The sequence below is a fragment of the Macaca thibetana genome, chromosome 14, assembly GCF_024542745.1.
Source record: "Macaca thibetana thibetana isolate TM-01 chromosome 14, ASM2454274v1, whole genome shotgun sequence".
In the NCBI taxonomy this organism is placed as follows: Eukaryota; Metazoa; Chordata; class Mammalia; order Primates; family Cercopithecidae; genus Macaca; species Macaca thibetana.
The window spans coordinates 51,686,450-51,710,591 of NC_065591.1; the positions used below are offsets into that span (position 1 = coordinate 51,686,450).

General features: G+C 34.8%; 1 protein-coding gene across 3 annotated transcripts in view; it reads right to left on the bottom strand.

The window, feature by feature from the left end:
* Window positions 1-4,728: 4,728 nt before the first annotated feature.
* The window catches only part of FAR1 (fatty acyl-CoA reductase 1), a 64,662-nt gene continuing 45,248 nt past the window's right edge, over window positions 4,729-24,142 (bottom strand). For all 3 annotated transcript variants that reach the window (XM_050758840.1, XM_050758838.1, XM_050758839.1), the window contains exons 9-12: window positions 22,796-22,967; window positions 15,630-15,759; window positions 9,797-9,924; window positions 4,729-8,466 (exon numbers count right to left, since the gene is read on the bottom strand). In XM_050758840.1, coding sequence (XP_050614797.1) covers window positions 8,304-8,466; window positions 9,797-9,924; window positions 15,630-15,759; window positions 22,796-22,967 — 593 coding nt within the window. In that variant the 3' untranslated portion in view covers window positions 4,729-8,303. The remainder of the gene's footprint in view (window positions 8,467-9,796; window positions 9,925-15,629; window positions 15,760-22,795; window positions 22,968-24,142) is intronic.

Genomic DNA, 24,142 nt, shown 5'->3' on the forward strand with positions numbered 1-24,142 from the left:
TAGTTTTTGTGTGTGTTTTTGATATGTCTACCTAGTGCCAAGGAGGATTTCTGAGTACTCCAGGACCCAAGTACTGACATTTATTTAAGAACTATCCATTTCCTCTGTGATGACTCAGAATCTAGTGGTCTAGTAAAACTAACAGAGTATGGATATACAAAATGTGCTTGTAGGTAAAGTATATCTGACAATACATGAGAGGCAGAAGGGTATTTATAATGTGGTATGAGAACAATATTGAACACTGAGGGAACTAAGGCTTGAAGTCTGGTGGATCTCAGAGCAAGGTAGGCAGTTCTTACAGTGCACTGAGAACTGTCTCTTGTACCAGATGGGGGAAAAATAAAAACTATAATGCAGGTCTATAAGATGCATTCTGGCATACTGCAGAAGGCAGATGATATAGGCATGGCAGTGTTCCATCTACTGTGCTCTGTCAGGTGTCACATGTACAGCCCACCCTCCTAACCACTTCAGCACTACTGAGCTCAGCAGAGTCATCAAACCTACCCATAAACCAGAAATCAAGTTGCCCCTCAATCTAGACAATTAGATATATTTGGAAAAATGTCTTCAACGAAAAACCCTGGAGGTATAAAGGCATCCGTTAGTACTTTGATTATGATCTGTTAACAATTTAGAAAAGAGCACTTAGCATGATTTTACATTAGTGGACCACAAACAGCTAATCAATGCTTATTGATTAAAAGACAGTAAAGTCTGTCAACTGTGGAGTTTCTAACATGGGATATTTGCATTACATGTTGCGTTAACATCTCTAGGTGACCAACAACAAAAAAGTTAGTGGTGTTAACTGTTATACCCTTCTTGGCAAAGTCTTCTTGATTGCAAAATCTTATATATAAGCAGGAAGCTTAAGAATCCTGTGACTGATGGAAGGAAGGACAAACTTCATTCTAAAGTTAAGATGAAATATTCATTGAGTAACTTCTATGTGCCAGGTACCTTAAAAAATAGGCCCTGCCCTGTAAGAATGCTCATACATCAAATAGAGAAAACAATGTAAATAGGCATTTTTAATGTAATGGGGTAGGTTAGGCCCTGTTTTCATAGAGGTTAAGGCAAAAGAATCTTGATTATTTCAGATTTCTTCTAATAAGACATTTGAAAATGAGCAATACTTTCAACTGTTGGTGCCACACTATGGTAGTTAGACGTTCCCATGGCACAGGCTCTAGAACTCAGCTTTAAGGACCAGAAATACCTTCTCAGTCTACTATGAGTTGAGCAGTCTCTGTGGGAGCTGATTCTCTATAAATTCAGTTACTTGATTTATAAATGAGAATGCCAACATAGCATTATAATGGGAATCACAAAGGAAAACCAAGTTAGCTGAAGGAGTGATTACTTATTACACGGACAAGATGTATACTCGGGAGTTGGCAAGGTCATCAGAGAAAGATCAAGTTAGAAACTGGTAAGGCTGGTAGTATTTACCAAGTCCACCAAACACACAACAACAACAACAAAAACCTGGACAATTTGACGGGCCATAGCAGCCTAATAAATTGTTGTTCCCTACTCACAAGAAAAATTGTCTCAAGCTAAAAATTCAGAATGAATGAACCCTCACCCTTTATTGGAGATAAGACATTTTTTACACTTTTATTTTTCTAGATCCAATCATCCTCATCCTTACATTACTTTAAAATAAAAACTTTGCTTTGGTTAAAAACTCATTCAGGGTCACTGCAGAAAACTAATATAAAAGAACAAGGGGCCCATAACCACCACATAGCGCTAACTTCTTTAATATTTTGGCCTTACTCTTACCAGTTGACCTTTTTCTATGTACACGTTTTGTATCATGTTTTATATATATATATATATATTTTTTTTTGAGATGGAGTCTTGCTGTCACCCAGGCGAAAGTGCAGTTGTGCCATCTTAGCTCACTGCAACTTCTGCCTGACAGATTCAAGCAAGTCTGCCTCAGCCTCCTAAGTAGCTGGGATTACAGGTGTGCACCACACCTGGCTTTTTGTATTTTTAGTAGAGATGGGGTTTCAACATGTTGGCCAGGCTGGTCTCAAACTCCTGATCTCATGATCCGCCCACCTTGGCCTCCCAAAGTGCTGGGATTACAGGCTTGAGCCACCGCACTTGGCATTAATCATTGATTTTTAAATGGTGCTTACTTGACCCTGTCCCAAAATCCCAGAAAAGCACTCTACTTAGATCATGTTGGTATGGCATGAAGACTGACTTAGACCAGTGTTTCTCCAATCTTAGTGTGCATCAGAAATACCCGGAGGACTTGTTAAAATAGATTGCTGAGCCCCACCCCAGAGTTTCTGACTCAATAGGTCTGGGGTGGGGTCTGAAATTTGCATTTCCAGTGAGTTCCCATGTGATGCCCATGCTGACTCCTCTGGTCTCGGATTGCACTTTGAGAATCACAGAAAACTGAAAAACAGAGACTGGTTGTTTAAACACTGGTATGGTCTGTATTCTCAAAAAACAAGCGACACCACACCAGTACTTTTTTCTCTTAAATTTTCATTTAGAAAATATATTTAAAAGTCTGTTCACTTAAAGTACAAAATCTACTCATATTTAATAGAAATTGGGTATGTCAGAGGCATCTGAACAGAGCAACTCCGTCTTGAAGAGGGGCTAGGTAAAATTAAGGCTGAGACCTGCTGGGCTGCATTCCCAAATTAGGCATTCTAAGTCACAGGATGAGATAGGAGGTCGGAACAAGACACAGGCCATAAAGACCTTGCTGATAAAACTGGTTGCAGTAAAGTAGTAAGCTAAAACCCACCAAAACCAAGATGGCGATGTGAGTGACCTCTGGTCATCCTCACTGCTACGCTCCCACCAACGACACGACAGTTTACAAATGCCATGGCAACATCAGGAAGTTACCATAAACGGTCTAAAAAAGGGAGGCATGGATAATCCATTCCTTGTTTAGCATACAATCAAGAAATAACCATAAAAATGGACAACCACCAGCCCTCGGGGCTGCTCTACCTATGGAGTAGCCATTCTTCATTCCTTTACTTACTTAATAAACTTGCTTTCACTTTATGGATTGAGAATTCTTTCTTGCATGAGATCCAAGAACCCTCTCTTGGGGTCTGGATCGGGACCCCTTTTCCAGTAACAGATGTGCTTTAGCTAGCAAAACCTTCTTAGTGTTTTTCTAACAGCCATTGAACAGCCTATAGTGCATTCTGAGTGTATGAAGACCCTCAGATGGCCCAACAATCTCTACAGCCTCATCTCTCTTTAGCCATCCTCTCCTTTAGCACCAAAACATTTCCTCTCGGTTCCTTACACCTCCCAGCCTTTGCAAATGCTCTTCCTGAAACCTGGATGCTTCCCTACCCCAGCATTCCACCAATACAACATAAAACCACAATTCAAAAGTCCTGTTTGCATGGGCTTTCTTGAAATAAGCAAGAAATCGCTCCTCTGTGCTTTTAGTATTTTGTTCTTATCTGTCATTACATACTAAAATTATCTGCTTATTTATCTATACCAAATCATAAAATCCTAAGGGAAGGCAGTGTGCCATATTCAGGTCTGGGCCACTGAGCAGCTTAATTTATGTGATACAGATAACTGCAATATAAGACACAGTGCCTAAATCATACCAGGCACTCAAAATGTGTTGAATGAATGTTGAGTTTTTGAAATGAAGTCAACAAAGACATTTAGTACAAGTCAGGGAACCTCTGAATAGTCCAGAAATATCTATATTCCTATGGTGAAAGGCAGTACAGTATAATGGACTGGACCGTGGGCTTTGGAACTAGTCTTGAGTTCAAGTCTCGGCTCTGCTACTACCGGTGTAACCTGGGGTACTTTATTAACATCATATACCTTAGTTATCACACTTACAAACACAGAGGGCGTAAGTGGATTATTACATGTAAAATGCTTAGAGTAGTGCTTGGCACATTGTAAGAACTTAACAAATGTCATTAGTGTTGTTTTTATAACATACAACATGCAATGCTGGTTTCGCTCTCAAGAAACCAACAACCAACTTGGGAGAAGTTAGGGGAAATGACAAGAACCTGTTAAAGATGTGACATAAAGCAGAAAGTTAGGTATTAAATGTCAAACAACTAAATACTGATAAACAATCTGGATGACTAATAAAACTACACCCATCTGTTTAGGTTCAGCTGTTTGTTAGAAAACAAAAGAACAAAAGGCAGCTATAATACTAGACTGAGCCATATGAAATTTCTTATAGGTCAAAGATATATTAGCATTTTTATATGGCTCAACCTAACACTTCCCAGTTACACCTTGCTCAAGACAAGTGAAGGGACGCTCTCTAGATTTATATGAGAGAGAAACAATTAGGTTTACTGTACAACAGCAGAAAATAAAGGAATTCTGCCTCCAAAGCATCTTTGGAAGACACCTAATTCAACTTCATGGAACTTTAAAAATGAAAATTAAATGTCTAGAAGAGAAAAGTATTTTGAAGACAATAACTAGGAATGTTAACTTTGTTTTAAATAAATGAATTCAGAAAAATCTTGATTGTCTCTCTTGTCCCTTGTATAAAATTATAGGTATTATAGCTATCATCTGTGATCTCTGGCCAAAAAACAATTATGTCCTTATTTCTCTGAGTTCAGGCCCACGGTAAAGACATTAAACTTTTACTTACCATTTCATGTTTTTCTAAATAAATGAACTTTAGAGACATCAACTTGCAAAGGAGCACATCAAACTTACTGTTACTCAAATTTTTCTTTAATAAAGACAAAGGAATTATTTAACAATTTTTGCACAACTATACTTAACTGACAAAGATGATTTGTTTAGGATCTTAAGGACAGCAAAGATATAAGCTAAGAGGGTATCACCAGGAAAAAGACAAATACATCCTATCACTAGAAAACGCTTCAAGACAAAAATATTAATTCAATAAGAAAATATTTCATTTTTTTTTTAATCACAGAGACTATTAAATTAACTCATTTCTGTAATCCAGTTACGTGGCATACATTCCTTTTTCTAGTTTCTCATGCAAAAGGTTGGAAAATTTTTCTCAAAACAGAGCAAGTCACCACTAATGGTTTCAAGTCAGGGCTGGGAGTCAGCCTAGAAGAGCATGCTCAGAAGGCCATTTACACTTACCTGACCCCAGCCTGATGCTCTCCCCATCCAAAAGGGTTCAATTAATTTCTATTACTAATGAATTATCTCTTATACTTAATAGACATATACATTACTACAAATGTACCTATAAATTAACAGGATATCATTCAGTGTGGAGGAGAGCAGCTGGAACCTAATGACACCTTGGAGGTCTCTTGGTTACTCTTTTTAGAAAATAGAAAAAAACCTGCCTCCTTCCAGGTAATACATAAAAATAACACTTTAACACAAAGTGTTCATCCTGCCTGTATGCTTCCCCTAAAATGCCGTGTGAGCAACTCAGAATTAAATAAAATTAGGACATAAGAATTAACAAGTACACCTAAAACAGACAAGAAGTGTAAGTAAGGACTGCTTCCTGTAATCCTAACCATATTGTTTCATGGATAATTTTCAGAACATAAAAATACAATAAATACTATAATGGAAATATAGGGATTCATTTATTACTTTTTGGTTTACAAACAAAGGCACACAATAATGCTTCTATTTCCTTCTTATAAAAGATTATCAATTTACATTAAAAAAAACCCCACAAAACAAAAAATCCCAAGTTAATTCCTACAGACAACACAAAAAAAGGGGGAAAAGGAAATTCTTTTCCCTGCTTTCAAGCTTTATTACACAGGTTCAAAATGATTATTTTATGCCATCCTTAAGTCAAAGAACGTACTGCCCATGCTTCTCTGCACTGAATCTTAGGACATGTTAATGTTGTCAAGTCAAATTTAAATACAGTCTCAATGACATCACAATTTACAAATGCGTATTCCAGGATTAAAACTGAATAGGGGGAAAAACCCCAAATGTTTCATAATACAGTTTAATCAAATGAGTTAAATGAAATAAGAAACATTTAATTTAGTAGGCTATCCTGTTAAATAACAAGTTTGTGTAGGAAACATAATCAAACAACTAAAAATCACATCTAGTAAATGACACAAATGACTTCTCAAATCTTTAAGTCTGACTTAAGTTCAAAGTCTAGTTGGTGGGGATTAACAATCTATATACTCTTTATACTAATCTTAGAACTTTAAATTCTAGAATGACAAACCAATTTATTCATTAGTTTTCTTTTGACCACAGAATTCTAAACACACAAAATTAATGCAGCGGCCTCAGCACCCTCCCAGTTAACATTTCTTTAAGCTAGATTACAAGAACAATAAAACAGTTCAGAAGACATACACTCCCTATGCACTTCACAGGCCTGCCCAAGTTGTCCCCAACTCTTTTGCAAGACACAAAGACAATTCATCTGATTCTAAGTCTATTCGGCAAAAGTATAAAAATCATACAAACGTCAGCATGTTTTCGACACATTATGGAAATACATTTGGAGAGATGGAGTACTCAATGTGTATTATGTGGACCACTTTAAATAAAAGGCATCATTATTTATTCCATTTTCAGACATTGTCATGGTCTCTTATACCTTTATATAAGGTATGGTCCTAGACCAGAGACTTTAGTATCATTCCAAAGAATATAGAGATATTTATATACATATTTCTTTTAAAATAATATTTAAAAGTTTTACTACACAAAATCTGGCTTCAACATGGAAGCATTTTTCCTTTTCAAGATTATACACCTGCATGAAAGTAGGTGATTTCCTTTACATTTAGTTTTTCATAATAGCAAAATAAACTTCTTATACATTGCATTTAAATTGACAAAGAAAGTTAAGATGTAAAGCTCCATGTAACTTTTTGTATTGTGAACTGTTGTCTTTAAACATACTCCAGATACACTGTTGATTATTTAATATAGTACAACTTGATCAACTTAATTAGAAGTGTTATGCTGAACAATTTGTTAAATCAAATGTATGTTAAAACAGTAAGTAGAGTTAACTATTATGATTAAAAGGGAATTTTAATGTATCATTAAAATATACATCAATTTTCTTGCTATTACTTGTTTCTATAATGCATTTCTTTCTAAAGCTAAAACCACATGCATAAAAAATAAATGATACCTTCAAACTCATTCAACAGTTTGCTACTGTTGTGGCATGTAAATAAAGTCCTTTATTTAATTTCATACACATTATCTGAAGCATTATTTTATTTTTCGTGAAGGAATTCAACTTTCAAGGTCAAAATTAGTATGTGTTTACACACGAGGACATTTTCTTAACGTTATTACTACCTGCAAATACATTCTTCCATAATAATGCACTTTCAGTTTTCATTGGAAAGATAGCACAAGCCTTTTAAAAGTCCTAAGAATAAAATTTATAAAGGGAGGAGAACACAAGTATGGTGAATCCCTCCCAACTCCCACTTCCAACAAAGTCTCAAGAAATCCTCCTGCTTCAAAACATACACGCAATCTCACAGGATTTTTATTTGATCATAGTGTGGACAAGAAAACTGTATTCCTATTCTTTTTGATACTAACAGTTTTACTGAATTTGTTTTCACTTTCTGTCAAAAAACACGTAGCATATGTTGTTGATATGGATTCTCAAACCCATTTAGATGCAATAGGGTCATTAGAATAATATAGCCTTCTGATTTTAAAAGCAACTGATTGCTAATTGAAAAACGATATGCATCAGACATTTAATCAGAAAAAGAAAAATGAAGACATGTCTTTCATGTTTGATATCATTTAACTTACAGAATGATGTGAAAATAGGTTGGTTATAATTTTAACAAAACTAAAACCCACTTCAACTAATGAAAAAAATCAAACAATGAAGAATCAAATATCTACCAACTTAGCTAGTATTACTGTCCAAATAAATGTCTTCCATTGCACTGAACATTAGAATTAGAAATTCACTATATGTTAAGGCATATTTTAATTAATATGTTCCAGAATTGCACAGTTATACTGGTCAGTGTTCCTATTTCCCCACTCTTGCCCTCAGCCCATCCCTTTCTTCTAGGGCTCAAAATATTAAGTCATGGTTTTGGTGGCTATTGTAGATTTGAGCTGGCATAACACAGTGTGTTCACTAAGTTTTATGAGCATAAACATTAAAATGTTACATAAAATGTATCATAATTTACTTCGCACTCTGATCTAAGATGGTTTAATGTCTTGACAAAAGGTGAGATGACTTAAGTACATTTTACATTTTGTGCATTTAGATCACCACATGTATAGATGTTCTAATGCTGAATTCTTGGTCTTCAGTATCTCATAGTGCTGGATGCTCGGAAGTATGACAGAAACTTGTAACACAGACTAACCACAAAGTACCAGATGTTTCTTGCCATTTGTGATCTTGCAATAAAAATGCGCCAGATGAGGATCACAAGGATAGTATTAAAACCATAACGTATATTCCGCAACCTGGAAAGCAAATCAAGAGATATGTTAGACAGTATTTTCTAGAATAAAGTATTGTTAGATGGCAGCTAATTAATACTGAGTTTCTAAATCAAAGCTCAAATCCGTATTAATTTGAAACTTACGCTAGACATTAAGTATACTGTAAATAAAACAGATACGTTCCTTGAATTTCTAGAGCTTCCCATCTAATCTAAAAAGGTTCATTCGTTACATACATCACAGTACAGACAAAATAGAGCAAAGTTTTTTTTTTGACATCTTTAGTTGCTTACAAGTTGTCAGACAAGTAACTTACTCCTTCAGTTAGAGCTGACAGTCATAAGATCACAGGCCAACCGGACAAGCCCTCATCCAAGTATAAAACATGGCATTAACTCGATAAAGGAGGATCTTCCCTTTTCTCAAAGAGTAACAACATATTACTCAGCTCATGTTTCAACAAATTTTGATGTTTCTGATGGTGTTTCAAAGAAATACAAACCTTTAGATATGTAATAATGCTACATAAATTATACTCACTTCAGCAGGCAGTGCAAGATAGGACTGCAATGTAAGAAAAATGATGTAGAGAAAAAAGCTTCGAATAAGGAGTCAAAGATCAATATTCTAGTTTGCTTTGCCACTCAATACAATATGGCCTAGGCAAATACAACTTTCCTAAGCCTCGATTTCCTCATCTATTGAACTGACTGCCCTGCAAAGTCTCACAGAGTTATGAGGCATGAGAGGGATAAAAATGTGAAAGTCTTTAAAAGTGTCATAAAAATCATATTAAAAAGCACTACAAATATAAGAGATTACCATTAAAAATTATCTGCATCTTTGAACGATAGATTACCAGTGATTTTTCCTCTTCTATTTTCTGAGTATTAAAAAAAAAAAACAGTATGTGTTACTTGTATAAAGAGATAAAGATACAGCTCTATTTTATGTAAGAAAAAATATTCTATGTTGAATAATATATTCTCTTCTCTTCCTCCAAAGATTATTCAGGATTAAAATAAAAAAAAAACCTTTAAAATAGATTATCTACATTTTCTTTCTTCTAATATCTTTACTTTTTAAGTAGCAATATAAAGAAAGATAATAGTAATTTCTGAAACTCAATTCCACCTGAACTTCATACTAAGAAAGATATAAACTGAAGACAGTAAGTTTCAACAATCTTAGGCTAAAGTAATACTACCATAGTTCCAGTCCAAAGGTAAGTAATTTTCCTTAATATAATAGATTAGCAATATCTTTTATTCAATATACCAGTTTACCAAAAAAATTGTGGAATATTTCATAAGGAAGACAAGAAGCAATCAAATCCATGCATCAAACTCACTTGTTCAGATGTTTTCTGGCTGCAGGGAGGCCAGACATTTCTTCATTCAATACGTACTTCTTAGTTCCCAAGCAGTAGTTTTCTATATATTCTGCCCAATGTAACTGCCGTACATCAATATTGAAGGTCTACGTTAACAAAAAAATTACTGATTATTTTCTTGACTAATTTTTCTCACAACCAGTCAGAAGTTCATACTTTTTCTGAAGGCCAGTTCCAAGTGACATAATTACAAAATTCTTAAATACAGAATTAACTTCTGAAATCTTACTGCTAGTCACAGAAAAGTTCTTATTCCTAGTTCATACCATCCATTAAACATGGAAACATTTGAGAAGATAATCTGGAAACTAATGTCAGCATTTAAAGAGAAGTAGGTTAAATGTAAGAAGAAAAAAGCCTGTACCATTTTGCTAAACAAAGAAAAAAAAGACAAAATTCTATTGTCCAAATAGATCTATGTATTCCTCACTACTTTATGCATGTACTGATACATTTCCAGTTCCTTTCTATCTGCAGTCTCTTCTCTCTTCCTGTACATCAAGCCTACTGAACAGACCAATGTTCCTGGAGAATATTTCTGACATCAACAGACGTTATAAAAACAACATCTGACATCATATCTTGATGAAAGCTGGCAAAGGAGTTTGGATAACAGTAATTCGACTATTTGATGAAAATGATAGGTAAATCCAGAAAAGAAAGCCTTCAGAAATGTTACGGCAAAATAAGAGGGCTATGCACTGCTCAGTGCCCCTTAGCATATAATCAAATAATTTTTTGGAGTTACAAAGATATTATTTAGTATATACCATCACTTATTTAAAAATAGCCAATTCTAGGAAGGGAAAAGCTACTATAAAAAATTAGTAAAATATAAAAATGCAGTAACTCTGCATTAAAATGAAGACTTAGGAGACATTTTGAGAAGGTATATGTGTATGTTATTGGGAATCCCATAAGAACAGTTTTTTAAAAAAATGGAAGAGAAGCAGTATCTGAGAAGACAATGCCTGGAAATTTTCCAAAAATGATAAGAAACCAAGTCACGAATTTAAAACACAAATACAACTCCCACTCCCCCATCCCTGCCCCAATACACATCTAGGCATATGAGAATCAGAAAAAGGTCCTATAGATTACTTCCAAAAGAATAACTATTAGACTGTAAGTTGACTTCTCAATAGAAGCAATGAAAGCCAAAAGACTGAGAGATGTTTTCCAAGTACTCAATGAAAATAAGTGCTAAGGTAAAACTCTATGCCAGTGTAAATATCCTTCAAAAATAAAGGTGAAATAAAGATATTTCTAGAGAATAAAACCTGAGACAATCTGACATCAGCAGAAAACCCATGCTAGAGAAAGTAAACTCAAGGATATTCTTTAGGCAGAAGGAGAATGATTCTAGATTTAAGTCTGGGGATAGAGGAAGAAATAAAGAGCAATAAAAGGACAATTAACCCTGGTAAATTTGTATGAATATTTACTGCATAAACCACAATATACCGGCTTGTGTGGCTTAATATATATATACAGAATTAAAACATGCATTATGGCCAAAACCGAAATTACTTTTGCACCAACCTAATAACAACAATAACAGATACATGCTGATCCTTCAGTATCAGAGAAGGGTAAAAGTATCAATTTATATTAGACCTTGCTAAATTAAAGGATACTATAATCTCTAGAGTAACCCACTAAACCAAAAAGGAACATAATTCTATGCAACACACATAAGATGGGAAAAAATAAAATTATTCAAAATATAATCTAAAGGGCAGCAAAAAAAAAGAAAAGAAAAGAAAAAAGAACTTAAAACCAGCATGACAAATATAAAGCACAAGTCAGGCTAAATCTAAAATGATAGGAATTACATAGGAGTTAAGTTCTCCAATTAAAGGCCAAAAATTGTGAGACTGAAAACAAAAACTAAGAACTATATGCTGCTTACAACTAACTATATGCTGCTTACAAAAGACATATCCAAACGATAAGACACAAAATGACTGAAAATAAAAGAATGGAGAAACATACACCATATAGTTCTACCAGCAATGTATAAGGATGCTGATTTGTCCAGGGACTCACCAGAGTACATTGTCCAAGTTTTAATTTTTGCAAATTTGATAAATAGTAAATAATATCCCAGTCTAACTTTAGTCTGCATTTACACTGAGTAAAGCTGAGTATCTTTTCAAACTTGTGAATCATTTTCTGTAAACTATTCATCTCTCTAATCTATTTTCTGATAGGATTAATTACTTTTTCTTTTTTTTTTTTTTTTTTTTTTTTTACAATTTTTATATAAGCATTGTATGTACTAGGGAATATATCATTTTGTTATACCACTATATACCACCTAAGTGACTAAAAATAAAAATCAAAATTAAAAGGCCAAGTGTTATGGAGGATGTGGATTAACAGGAACTCTCATACACTGTCCTTTGGAATGTAAACTGATACAACCACTTTGGAAAACTGCCATTACCTGCTAAACTGAACGTATGAATGCCCTATGCTATCCTATTTCTAGGTATATACCCTACACAAATGTGTACATATAAACGTAAAGAATGATCGTATGATAATTATTCCTAATAGCCAGAAACTGGAAATAACTCAAATGTCTATCAACAGAAGAATGAAAAAATACTGTATAATACTATTTATGTGAAGTCAAAAATAGGTAAAACTAATATTTCGTGCTAGAATTCAAGAGCTGTTCCCTTTGGGAAGAAGACAAAGGAGGTAGTGATTAGGTGCATTAGTCCATTCTCACATCCCTACAAAGAACTACCTGAGAATGGGTAATTTGTAAAGATAAAAAGGTTTAACTGGCTCATGGTTCTGCAGGTTGTACAGACTTCTGTTTCTGTACCCACCTGTGCCTCTTGGGCACTTTTAATATGGCTAGTCCAAACTGAAACATGCTATGGAGTATAAAATGCACCCTGGATTTTGAAGGCTCAGTATGAAAAAACAGAAAGTAAAATATCATTTAAATAACTTTTAGATTTTTGATATGTTCAAACAATATTTTTGATTATATATTGAGTTAAATAAAACATTATTAAAATTAAAAAAATAAATGGGAAGAGAAAGGAAGTTAGTACTGTATGAAAAAAGAAACTCTTGAGAAACTGTAATGAACCAAATCTACAGTCTTTTTTCTTTCTTGGAGACAGGGTCTCACTCTGTCACCCAGGCTGTAGTGCAGTGGCACAATCTTGGCTCACTGCAACCTCTGCCTCCTAGGCTCAAGCCATCCTCCCACCTCAGCCTCCCAAGTAGCTGGGACTACAGGCATGCGCCACCACGCCTGGCTAATTTTTGTATTTTTTGTAGAGAGAGGGTCTCACTTTGTTGCCCAGGCTGGTCTTAACTCCTGAGCTCAAGTTATCCACTGGCCTCCCAAAGTGCTGGGATTACAGGTGTGAGCCACCACGCCTGGCCCCTACTGTCTATATAAGACCTACATTAATCTGAGTTGTGCTAAAAACCTAATCAGATACTTTAAAGGGGCCCTGGCTTATAAATGCCAGTTAGCTAATTAACTAGGCTACTGGTAGAAGCAAAGGCAAATCCTTATCAGAAAACTGTAATTTCAATCCTGGCCTCAAAAAAATTCTCGCAGAAATCCTCAAAGAATATAAATTTATAGTCAAACAAATTTTTTTTAAAAAAATTAGGTGCCATGGGTGACACCCAGCTCAATCAATAGATGGCAGAATCAGATGCTGCAAATCATCTGGAAGTTTAAATTATCAGAAGCAGAATGCAAAACAATCATATTTAATATGTTTCAAGAAAAAATTCTAGAGACTGTTTAAGAAATATTTATAAGATCTGAAAAATAAATTATACTTTCTAAAACTGCTAATAAGACAACTAAAACTCTACATTCAATTGGATAGTTTAGACACAGCTGGCAGACTGCCACAGAATCTTAAATTATCTAGAGTTTAGCCCAGAAACACAGAGATACAAAATAGGAAATTAAGGTTAAAAGATTTGGAGGACAGAATAATCTAACATACACTAGGAATTTTGGAAGAAGATATAAGAATAGTGAAGAGGCAATATTTGAAGAAACACTGGCTAAGTATTTCTCTGAATTGCTGAAAGACACCAAACCTCAGATTCAGAAAGCCCAATCCAATCAAGGTAAATTTTTCAAAATTACACCCACTTTCATAGTGATACTGCCAAGCGGCAAACATAAAGAGAAAATGGAAGAGGAGACAAGAATAAAAGATCACCTATAAAGGAAGAGTCAACTACTGACTTTTCAATAGCAACAACGTAAGACAGAATATAAATAAACAGGTTTTTTTTTTTTTTTTTTTTTGAGACTCTCACTCTATTGTTCAAGCTAGAGTGCAATGACGTGATCACATCTCAATGCAGCCTTGACCTCCTAGGCTCAACTGATTCTCCCACCTCAGACTCCTGTGTAGCTGGGACTACAGGCACAAGTCACCACGCCTGTCTCATTTTTTTATTTTTGTGGAGATGGGTCTCGCTATGTTGCCCAGGCTGGTCTCGAACTCCTGGCCTCAAGCCATCCTTCCACCTCAGCCTCCAAAGTATTGTGATTACAGGCATGAGCTACTATGCCCAGTAAAAAAGTTCTTTAACGTGCTGAAATCATGTTCCAAAACCAAGGGTGAAACAACACACATATCAGACAATCAAAAACTGATAATTCACTATAAAACAGACTCCCTACTAAAACATATTCTTGGTATGCTGAATATATTTCAGACAGAAAAAAGATCATAAGGAGAAAATCTGAGCGCACAGACATTGGTATACATATATACATATTACACACACACACACATATATAGAGAGAGAGAGAAAGAGAGAGAAATCTAAATAAAAACTAAATGAACAAAATAATATCTCATCATGGGGTTTAAACAGAGAACTGGGCTGGGTGTGGTAGCTCACGCCTATAATTCCAGCACTTGGGGAGGCTGAGGAGGGTAGATCACCTGTAGACCAGCCTGGCTAACATGGTGAAACCCTGTCTCTACTAAAAATACAAAAATTAGCCGGGTGTGGTGGTGTGTGCCTGTAATCCCAGCTACTAGGGAGGCTGAGGCGGGAGAATCACTTGAACCTGGGAGGCAGAGGTTGCAGTGAGCCGAGATTGTGCCATTGCACTCCAGCCTAGGCATAGAGTGAAACTCCATCTCAAAAAAAAATAATAATAAAAAAAATAAATTTAGAGAACTGAAGTAATGTATTAATACAACCATTTTAAGTGAGTGGGAGTGGTAATCACAACTAAAACATTTTAAGGTTCTAAATAATATTAAGGAGGAAGCTATAAATATTGCTTAATTTAGTCTGTGTTAGATATACATGTTAAAACATCTAGAGTAAGCTCAAAAAGAACATACACAAAGAATTTAAGTTCCAAACTAACAAAGGGCAAAATGTGGAATAACAAAAAGTAAAAGAGTTTATAAAAAACAATTTCTTCGAGAAGCGTTTTCTCAAAACTCAAAGAAAACAAAGTGTTTGAAAGAAAAACACATAAAGATAAAATTCTCTCTGAAAGCAACATTAAGGGAAAAAAAGAACCAACATTTCAATCATGCTTTGAAAATACCTTTGCCACTCTAAAATATTTGTATTAGAAATGTTAAGATACAGCAATTTTATTTCACCACTAACAATTATGACTAAAGCTTTATGAGAGACTATAAATAATGGCTTTCTTGTTGCATAATAGCTGTGGAAAATATTTCTCAGGTTGCTAATGGTTCTGTAATTAGTATCCTACTTATTTTCTAATATAAAACAGAAAATACTTGCTTGCCTTTTTATCTTCAGGGTTTAGTTGATTCATTAACATATTGACATTGTCAGTATTCCAAACCCAAGAATTACTTGTGAAATATTCAAGAAACACCATAGCTTTGTGAAGACGAGTTATTGTTTTCATCATCCTGTATTGTAAGAAAAATTGACAGATTTATATTTTGTATAGATTAGGAAAAATCCTATTACCACCCAGGGTGTAAGTTTCCCCCAATATAGACATTAATATTAAAATTATAACATTTAATCATTAAGTGTACCAAATCAGCAGGGAATAAGAATATTTCTGCATCTTGAATGAACAACTTATAAATCCAAAAGGAAACTAAATGCTTTTTGAAAGCAGCAGCAAATGCATTTAATACTACCTAAACAGAGTTCTGCTGATATATAAAATTAATTCTCAAAGGAGACACAATACTCTTAAATTTTCTACACAAAATACTAAGCAAATGAATGGATTCAATTAATATTTCGTTGCTTTCTATTCCTTAAACTACATTTTAATTCACAGCTGCATTTCCTAAGATTTCCTGTGAATTCATAACATACTGTGTTATATTTATAATTCCAACTCTTCAGCACTGCTGAAGCAAAGAATACAGAAATGTTCGTTTGCCACATAGTCAACTCTATTCATTTAAAAAAACAAAACAACTTTTCTTTAACGATTGGCACCACTCTTGATCATCTGGATGTGCTGTGAAATCAATGACTCATGCTGAAAACTATCTGAAACAGATACCCACTCACCTCCGCATACCCCACCAATACGCATCCTTATAGAAATAAAGGAGTGTGACACCCTTTTAAAAGTGTGTCTTTAAAGAAAGAGTGTGATTGTTTTTGAAAGTACAAGGAGCTTTAATCTTCAAATCTGTCATTTTATATATCATGGCTCACTGTAAGTCATTGATATCATAACACTAACTTAAGCAGTAACATCTATACAATAATATTTATGATAAGTAGGGAAAGGGAAGAAAGAACTTTTTGAAACAAAACAAACACCAAAAAAATCCCAACTTCTGTGAACAGAAAAATAATTTGTGGAGAAGTACTTTTTAGAGATTTCATTTATATTATAATAACAATTAGCATTATATGTATCGAATAGTTTAGACAGTCTCAAAATTAGGGGCTTTAGAAATAGGAGGGGCATGGAGGAAAATTACATTAGAAATGAGGAGGAAAAAAACAAGAAAGTATCATTAGCTAAGCAATTCTGATAACACATTCAATACATTTAGAAATAAACTATGAATCCAGAATAGTGGAAGAAAATGAAGCAATATAAATTAGGTAAAGAAAAACTATATTTCATTCAATAAAGTAATTTCAAAATAAAATCTCAATTAAACACAAAATGAATTATCAAGCATCAAAGGTAGTTTTTGAACAGGGATAGTTCTGTAGATAAAAAGCATCTGAGGGGGAAAAACACATGCTGCTCTTAGAAAAGGTTAGGTGATTATTTTTTTCTAAAAAACAAAAAGATACAACAAATCTGTCACTAAATCAACCCATACTCTCATGCCAGTTTAGCATACTTAAATCTCTCTCTCACACACAGTTAACGTGGTTTTCCTATATATATCTTATTAAAAGTTTTTTCTTCTTAACTTTTTTTCACTGATAATTCTCTCACCTAATCTTATCTTCAGATTCATTCAAGTGACACAGTCAACCCTAACATCAATCAGTAATTCAGCCATTCAAAAAATAATTGCAATAAAAATTGGGGAGGGGGAAGATATTTGGAAGGCCATATATTTGTGTGTGAAATTTATTATTTATTATGCAACAAAAATACTGGATTGAAAACAGTTGAGGAAGAAGAAGAAATGTAAAACTTTGCATCATCACTCCTTGGTTAAACATACCATAGAACAGATGTTTATGACTACATTGCCAGGTATGTTCTGAATATGTATTTATTCTTTATTACGGCAACTTAAAAATAATCACAATCCTTTAGACTAAGGCAAGATCTTAATGATTCTCTAGTCCAGGGTTTCTCAACCTTGGCACTATAAATATTGTGGGTCTGATCATTCTTTCTTGTGGAGGGCTATCTTGCATGCTCTAAGATGCTTGTCACCATCCCTGGCCTCTAGGTGCTGACAGCAGCCCTTCCCCAGTTGTGATAACTAAAAATACCTGTGAACATTATCAAATGTCTCCAGTTGAGAAGTATACAGATTAAAAATAGATATCTGGTTTAGAGAAGTTAAGCTAGATAAAGTTATGCTAGTTAACCAAAACATAAGATCATGGAGCCATTTTTTAAAAAATGTCAGGTCAGATGCTTACCTAGCTCACATTCAGAATTACGTAAACGAGTAAACTGGATGAAATGAATGACATGACTGACATCAGTTTAATGTAGAATTAGGCATTATAGTAAGGCCCCCATATAAGGTATAAAGTCTATTACTGTGCTCAATAAATTTCTGAACAAATGAAATAATATAAATTATAAGACTTTGTATTTAACATTTATAAAATTGTCTAAGTAAAAAAACCTTTATATTCCTTGTTGCCTTCAGACTATAAGCTCCCAGAAGTCAAGGATCTGTCCTGCTTTGATACTTAGAAAGCCTCACACAGCACAAACCTCAGGTAAGAAGATTGTTTACTTAATATTTCCTATTTAGGAAAGATGAATTTCCAAAGGTGCCTATGATATGATCTCCCATCCTACATGCCCACCTACAATACAATGTCACCTTGACTGTCTTCTCAATGAAAGTTGAAAATAACTTAGAACCAACAGAATGAGGTGGAGGTGACACGATGTGACTTCCGAGGCTAGGTCAGAAAAGGTGTAGAGCTTTCTGTCTTGCTCACTGAATACTCACCCTTGAAGCCTTCAGTCACCTTGTATGCTGTCCAACTCTCCCTGAGGCTGCCATGCTGCGAGGAAGCTCAAACTAGTCCACAGGGAGAGGCCACATGGAGAGGGTCTGACACTACTGGAGAGAGAGAGATGCCCAGCCACCCCAGCTACTGTCCCCTTCCCCCCTTTACCACTCCCTCCACAGCAAAGCTACTCCAGTCCCTGTCTGACTACAATCATTTGAAAGATCCTGAGCCATTACCATCAAGCTAACCCTTCTAGAATTCTTGACCCACAGAAATTGTGACACACAAATAAAATTATTGCTTTAAGACACTAAGTTTGAGGTGACTTGTTATGTAAAACAGATTAACAAATCTCAACACAGATCTCAATACTAAGAGGGTCTGCTACAATAAAAACCTAAAACATGTGGTATTAGCTTCAGGGTCAAGTGGTAAACAAAATCTGTAAGGCCTGTTAGGTGAGCAGTAGTGAAATGTGAAAGGACAAGGAAAACATTATTAATGGAAGCCTTAAAGGGTTTTAAGAAAGCTGTTGGTGAGGGCTTGAAGTAAGGACAACAAACTGTCACTTCTGGTTATATGGAATATAGAAAGTGTACCTAATAAACTCAATGATCTAGCCGAAATTTGCTGAAAGAGGGCAAAAGAGGACAAAGATGATCTTTAAAAAATGAATTATTTGAGTGGAAATTTGGAAGAAATGTAAAATGTCAGCCAGGAATTCTTTAAGAAATGGTGTCTGAGCATAGCAGGGTAGGGGAAGATGAATCCTTTGCTAAGACTTTAGAAAGACCTAGGTAGTACCTTTTAGAACTTTCAGACAGACAAAAGGCACTCTCTAAATCTTAAATGTGTAACAGAAACTCTTACTGTTGAAAAGGCAGGATCTAAGAGGCAAGGATCTAAGATCTAAAAGTGTTGTCCCACTTTTAGAGGACCCAAGATAGAGAAGGGCTTGTGTCAAAGAGATTTATGGGTATGGCTTTAGTCTAACGGATTAGATTCCTTGAAAACAGATACACCGGAAACCCACACAATTTTTAAGCAATCATGTCAGATTAAATGTAAAGGGATAGACAAAAAAAACAAAACAATGAAGAAACTGCTATATTAACGGTCAGCAAACCAGGGCCTATATACCAAATCCAGTCCACCAACAGTTTTTGTAAATAAAGTTTTACTGGGACACAGTCATGTTCATTCATTTACCTATTGTCTACAGCTGCTTTCATTTTTAACAGCAAAGATAAGTAGCTTCAACAAAAACCATATGTCCTGCTAAACCTAAAATATTTACTATATGGCCCTAATTTACAAGGAAAGCTTGCCAGTTCCTGCCCTGATCCCCTAACCTTTCATGGGCAGGAAGCAGGATAAGAAGGCTACTCGGCTGCACACAGAGCCCACAGGCCAGTTTTTATGCATAAAGAAGGATGACTCAGAGGGCAGAGGCAAGAACCTCAGAGAACTCCCAGAGAATAAGACTGAGCTCCTAATCAAGAAATCATCAACATATATCTGACTGGAATTCAGAAATGTTATAGACCAGTGTTTGCTGGGTGTCTCCCAATTTCTCTCTTTTTGAATAAAACTGTCTAAAGCCATTTCCTATGCTTACCATCATTTATAATGGGTGTATGTAACTCGTTGCTTTAGTTCACAGATCAATTCTTGAGGAACTATACTTGAGGAGCTATACTGACAAAATCACTCCTAAAAAGCCTCATCTTGTCAATCTCAATTGACCAGATTTAGAAGACAGAACCCTGGCTTCCAGCTGATGTCACAGGGATCTAGGGCGGTCGGGGGGTGGGGACGCATGAAGGGGAAGGCAGGATGAGGAGGGAAGAAGCAACTGTCCTTTCCATGTAGAAGAAATATGAACTGTTTTGGCCAGAAGGTTGACTATAGCAGATTGTACTTTCCAAAAACGATGGCAACAATATCCTTCATCTTGACTACTTTCTAAATCCCCTTACTTGGACACAGGGCGGGGAATATCACACACCTTGGCCTGTTGTGGGGTGGGGGAAGGGGGGAGGGATAACATTAGGAGAAATACCTAATGTAAATGACAAGTTAATGGGTGCAGCACACCAAAATGGCACAAGTATACATATGTAACAAACCTGCACGTTATGCACATGTACCCTAGAACTTAAAGTATTAAAAAAATGTGCTATGTCAGGCACCAAAATAAAATTATGAACATATGAAAAAAAAATTTAAGAAGATTTGTGACTCACTTGTGACTAGAAGAATGAGGCAAAAGTGATGCTGCATGACTTCTACGGGTAGCTCAAAAGGCAACACAGCCTCCACCTTACTTGCTAAAAGACTTCCCCTTGAAGCCATCAGCTGCCATGTAGGAAGTCTAATTCCCCTAAGGCTATCATTAATCCTTGCAAAGAACTACATGGAGAGATCCTTATGACATGACAAAGAGTAACATCGGTCCCCTTGCTATTCCATTGCCTCTCTGCCCACCTGCCTCTTTCATCTGATCACAAACACACGAAAGACTCCAAGCCAAAACTGCCCAGCGGATTCTTTCTCAAATTCCTGATCCTGACAGAAATAACTGAAAGAAGTAATAAAATGACTGTTGCTGTTTTTAGCCTCTAACTTTGAGATGATTTGTTGTGCAGCAACATCTCCTCTGAATTGTTTAGTAAACTAGCTGCTCACTTATTTTTTTTAAAAGTTTACTAAGCCCCCTTTCTTTGTGTAAGGCAATGTGATATATTTAACTTGTTTTATTTTTTGACCCAGTTTTTACTTTTCTGCCCTAAATTATAACAATCTTAATACAAACAAAGCATGCACTGCCATCATTCATGAATTTACACCTGCTTTTTAGCCATGAAAGAATGCTTCCAATGGCAAGTACTGCATTTTGCAGATCATTCTAGAAAAGTCTGAAAATATTCTTTATCTGTGCTAAAGTTGTTCAACACCTCTCACATATTTCAATTAGCTAACATATAGGGTTAGAAACATCATGGAAAAGCGAATCCACAGACAATACCTACAAGGAATTCAGATCCTGATACACTGTAATTGGCAGATACTTCACTTTTATTTTTTGAGTAGTTGATGGAAGTTCTGGGATCAGCATCTTCTTTATACCAAAATACTCAAATCCTGAACTCTCCAATCAAAGACTCTACTGTAATGCCATTGTAGTTTAAAAAAATAAGTATTTTTATAGTATATCCCACTGTAATTGTGTGGTAAAGACAGTAGGAGATCTTTAAGTTTGTGGGATTTCAACAAAAACAAAAAAGAAAGAAAGTAAGGCTATAGCAACTATAAGAAAACAAAGTTTTCCATTTGTTATTAACTTTTTTTTTCATAACTATGCCATTCCAAACCTGGAAAATTAGTCAAAAACTGAAATAACCATATTATAAGCTGAATGGGCAGTTGAGATATTTCAAGTAATTTTCTAGAAGCATCCTATATTTTTCACATAAAACTGCACCATCCGTTCAAAGCAAAACTTTTGCCCTTAATCCCCTATAATAACTCATCCCTAGGTTTTTAAGAGGGAGAGAAGGGCTCAATTACAGCTTATAATAACTATGATAACCATGATGTAGGACATTTCCTATATTATGGAATTTTGGAGGATCAATGACCCAATACGATGTGGTCCATAGTTAGTGTCCCCAAAGACCTCCAAATTCTAAGAAATGTCCTAGCATTCTGATTGTGATTAATCAGGTGAGTAAATCTAAAGGTAAAACTCATGCTAGTGATTTTCCATCTCTCCAGCAAGCTTCCACCACCTTACCAATACATAGTGTATTTACTGCTATTCTTCTTACCGCGGTTTCTGACCTGTCAACATGAGTGCAATCGAGCAATAATGCAGATACTCTATGGCTGACACCCTTCCGATAATGGTGCGATAGGCTGTTGGAATTAAACTTAAAACTGGGGCACCTGAATACTTGGTTTAAAGGATTCATCTTGAAGGAATGACTTACATAATATCCTGTAGGAAAAATAAGCGTCAAAGCATTTTAAATATTGTTATTTAGAAAGAAACCTAAAGTAAGACCTAGAATTCAATACATGACGATAACTTATCCAAACTTTAAACAAATTAGAGTGACTTACAACACTACCTTTGCTTTTCTGACAAAGTCTTAAATTCAAGAGTCTTCTCATTCACAAAAGGCTATTAAGCCTTATCATAAGCATAAACAAATACAGAGTTAATATGCATTTTAGTGTAAGCATGGGTTGTTTAACAGTCAGAGGAACAGATAAGACAGAGCTAGTCACCATTACCTTGGGCTTCTTCCAGTCATCCTGAGGTAGATATCATACAGGAATGCTGGGGCCTTATGGCTTACAGCAATCCAGTAATGATATAAAAGATGATTGGAGGTTAGATTTACATTGGGCCGTCTGAAGGCCTGTTCGAGAGGATTCCTCTTGAAAGTGGAAATTACATGGTACTCTGAAGAAGAAAAGTTGTGTAACAGCTTTGATAATAACCATGTAATGAAGTTTTGAAAAAAAAATCACGTTTTTACAATGCAAAATATTTTACCAAAGATGTTAGAGTTCATTCATTTAAAAAACAAACTTTTCTACTCTCTAGTAGCTAAGAGAATATGGTTATTAGACTGCTAAACTCAAGTGGTTTTATAACTGCTGCTATTCATGAATTTTAATTAGATGAATGAATTTTTTCTAAAATTCACTCTTAAAATCCTTTTAATGTTTTACCTATGTCAGTTTACAGTGTCACTTTCTATATTTCACCTCTCTCGATAGCTTCTTTCTTTCTGTTCCTCTTTCCAGACTCTTATTACTGTACTTACTTAAAAAAGAAAAGGGAAATAATCATCCTTTGCTTAAGATGCTTAAATTAACATACATCAACAGGCTTAAAACAACCCAAAATTAATTTCTGTTGTAATTTACATAGGCTATGTAATGTCAACACAATCAAACCTAGTATCATCTATATTAATACTTCACTGGAAATGTATACTGAGATAGTCACTAAAATATAATGCTCAATTTCAGCTTTTACTAAACTTTATGACACAATAAAAGATTACCAAAAAATCTAACTCATTAAAAATGTTTATTCTTAAAAGAATACTGAAAATAATTAAAGTTAAAATCACCTTAGATTTTATCTTTTTCTTATATGCTCTAATGGTCAATTTTACACTGAAATAAAAATGCCATAGAAAAATTCTAGGACAAATGTCATACAAAATTTACATTGAAATCAAAATTGTTCTGCAGGGGTAATTATTCAATTAGAGGTTAAATAAGATCTATCACTAAATCAATGCCAAAAAAAATTTTACTTTAAATTTGAACTCATCAACCAACTATTTAAAAATGATTCAATTTCAATGGGTTTTAACCATTTCTATTTAAGTTATACTATTCCTATAGAACTAGGAACACGTATATCTGCTGTGAATCTGTGAATTTAAATAGATTAATAAAGGTTAATAGAAAATATTCTGGCAAACTGTATCCTACTTCCTAACTCCTTTATTTATTACTCTGAGTACCACTTGATATACCACCTCTTGTAAGAAGTGATACTGTCTATGGATAGGCAATATCAAGACCAAGGGTGCTCACAAGGGAGAAAAAAAGCACTGT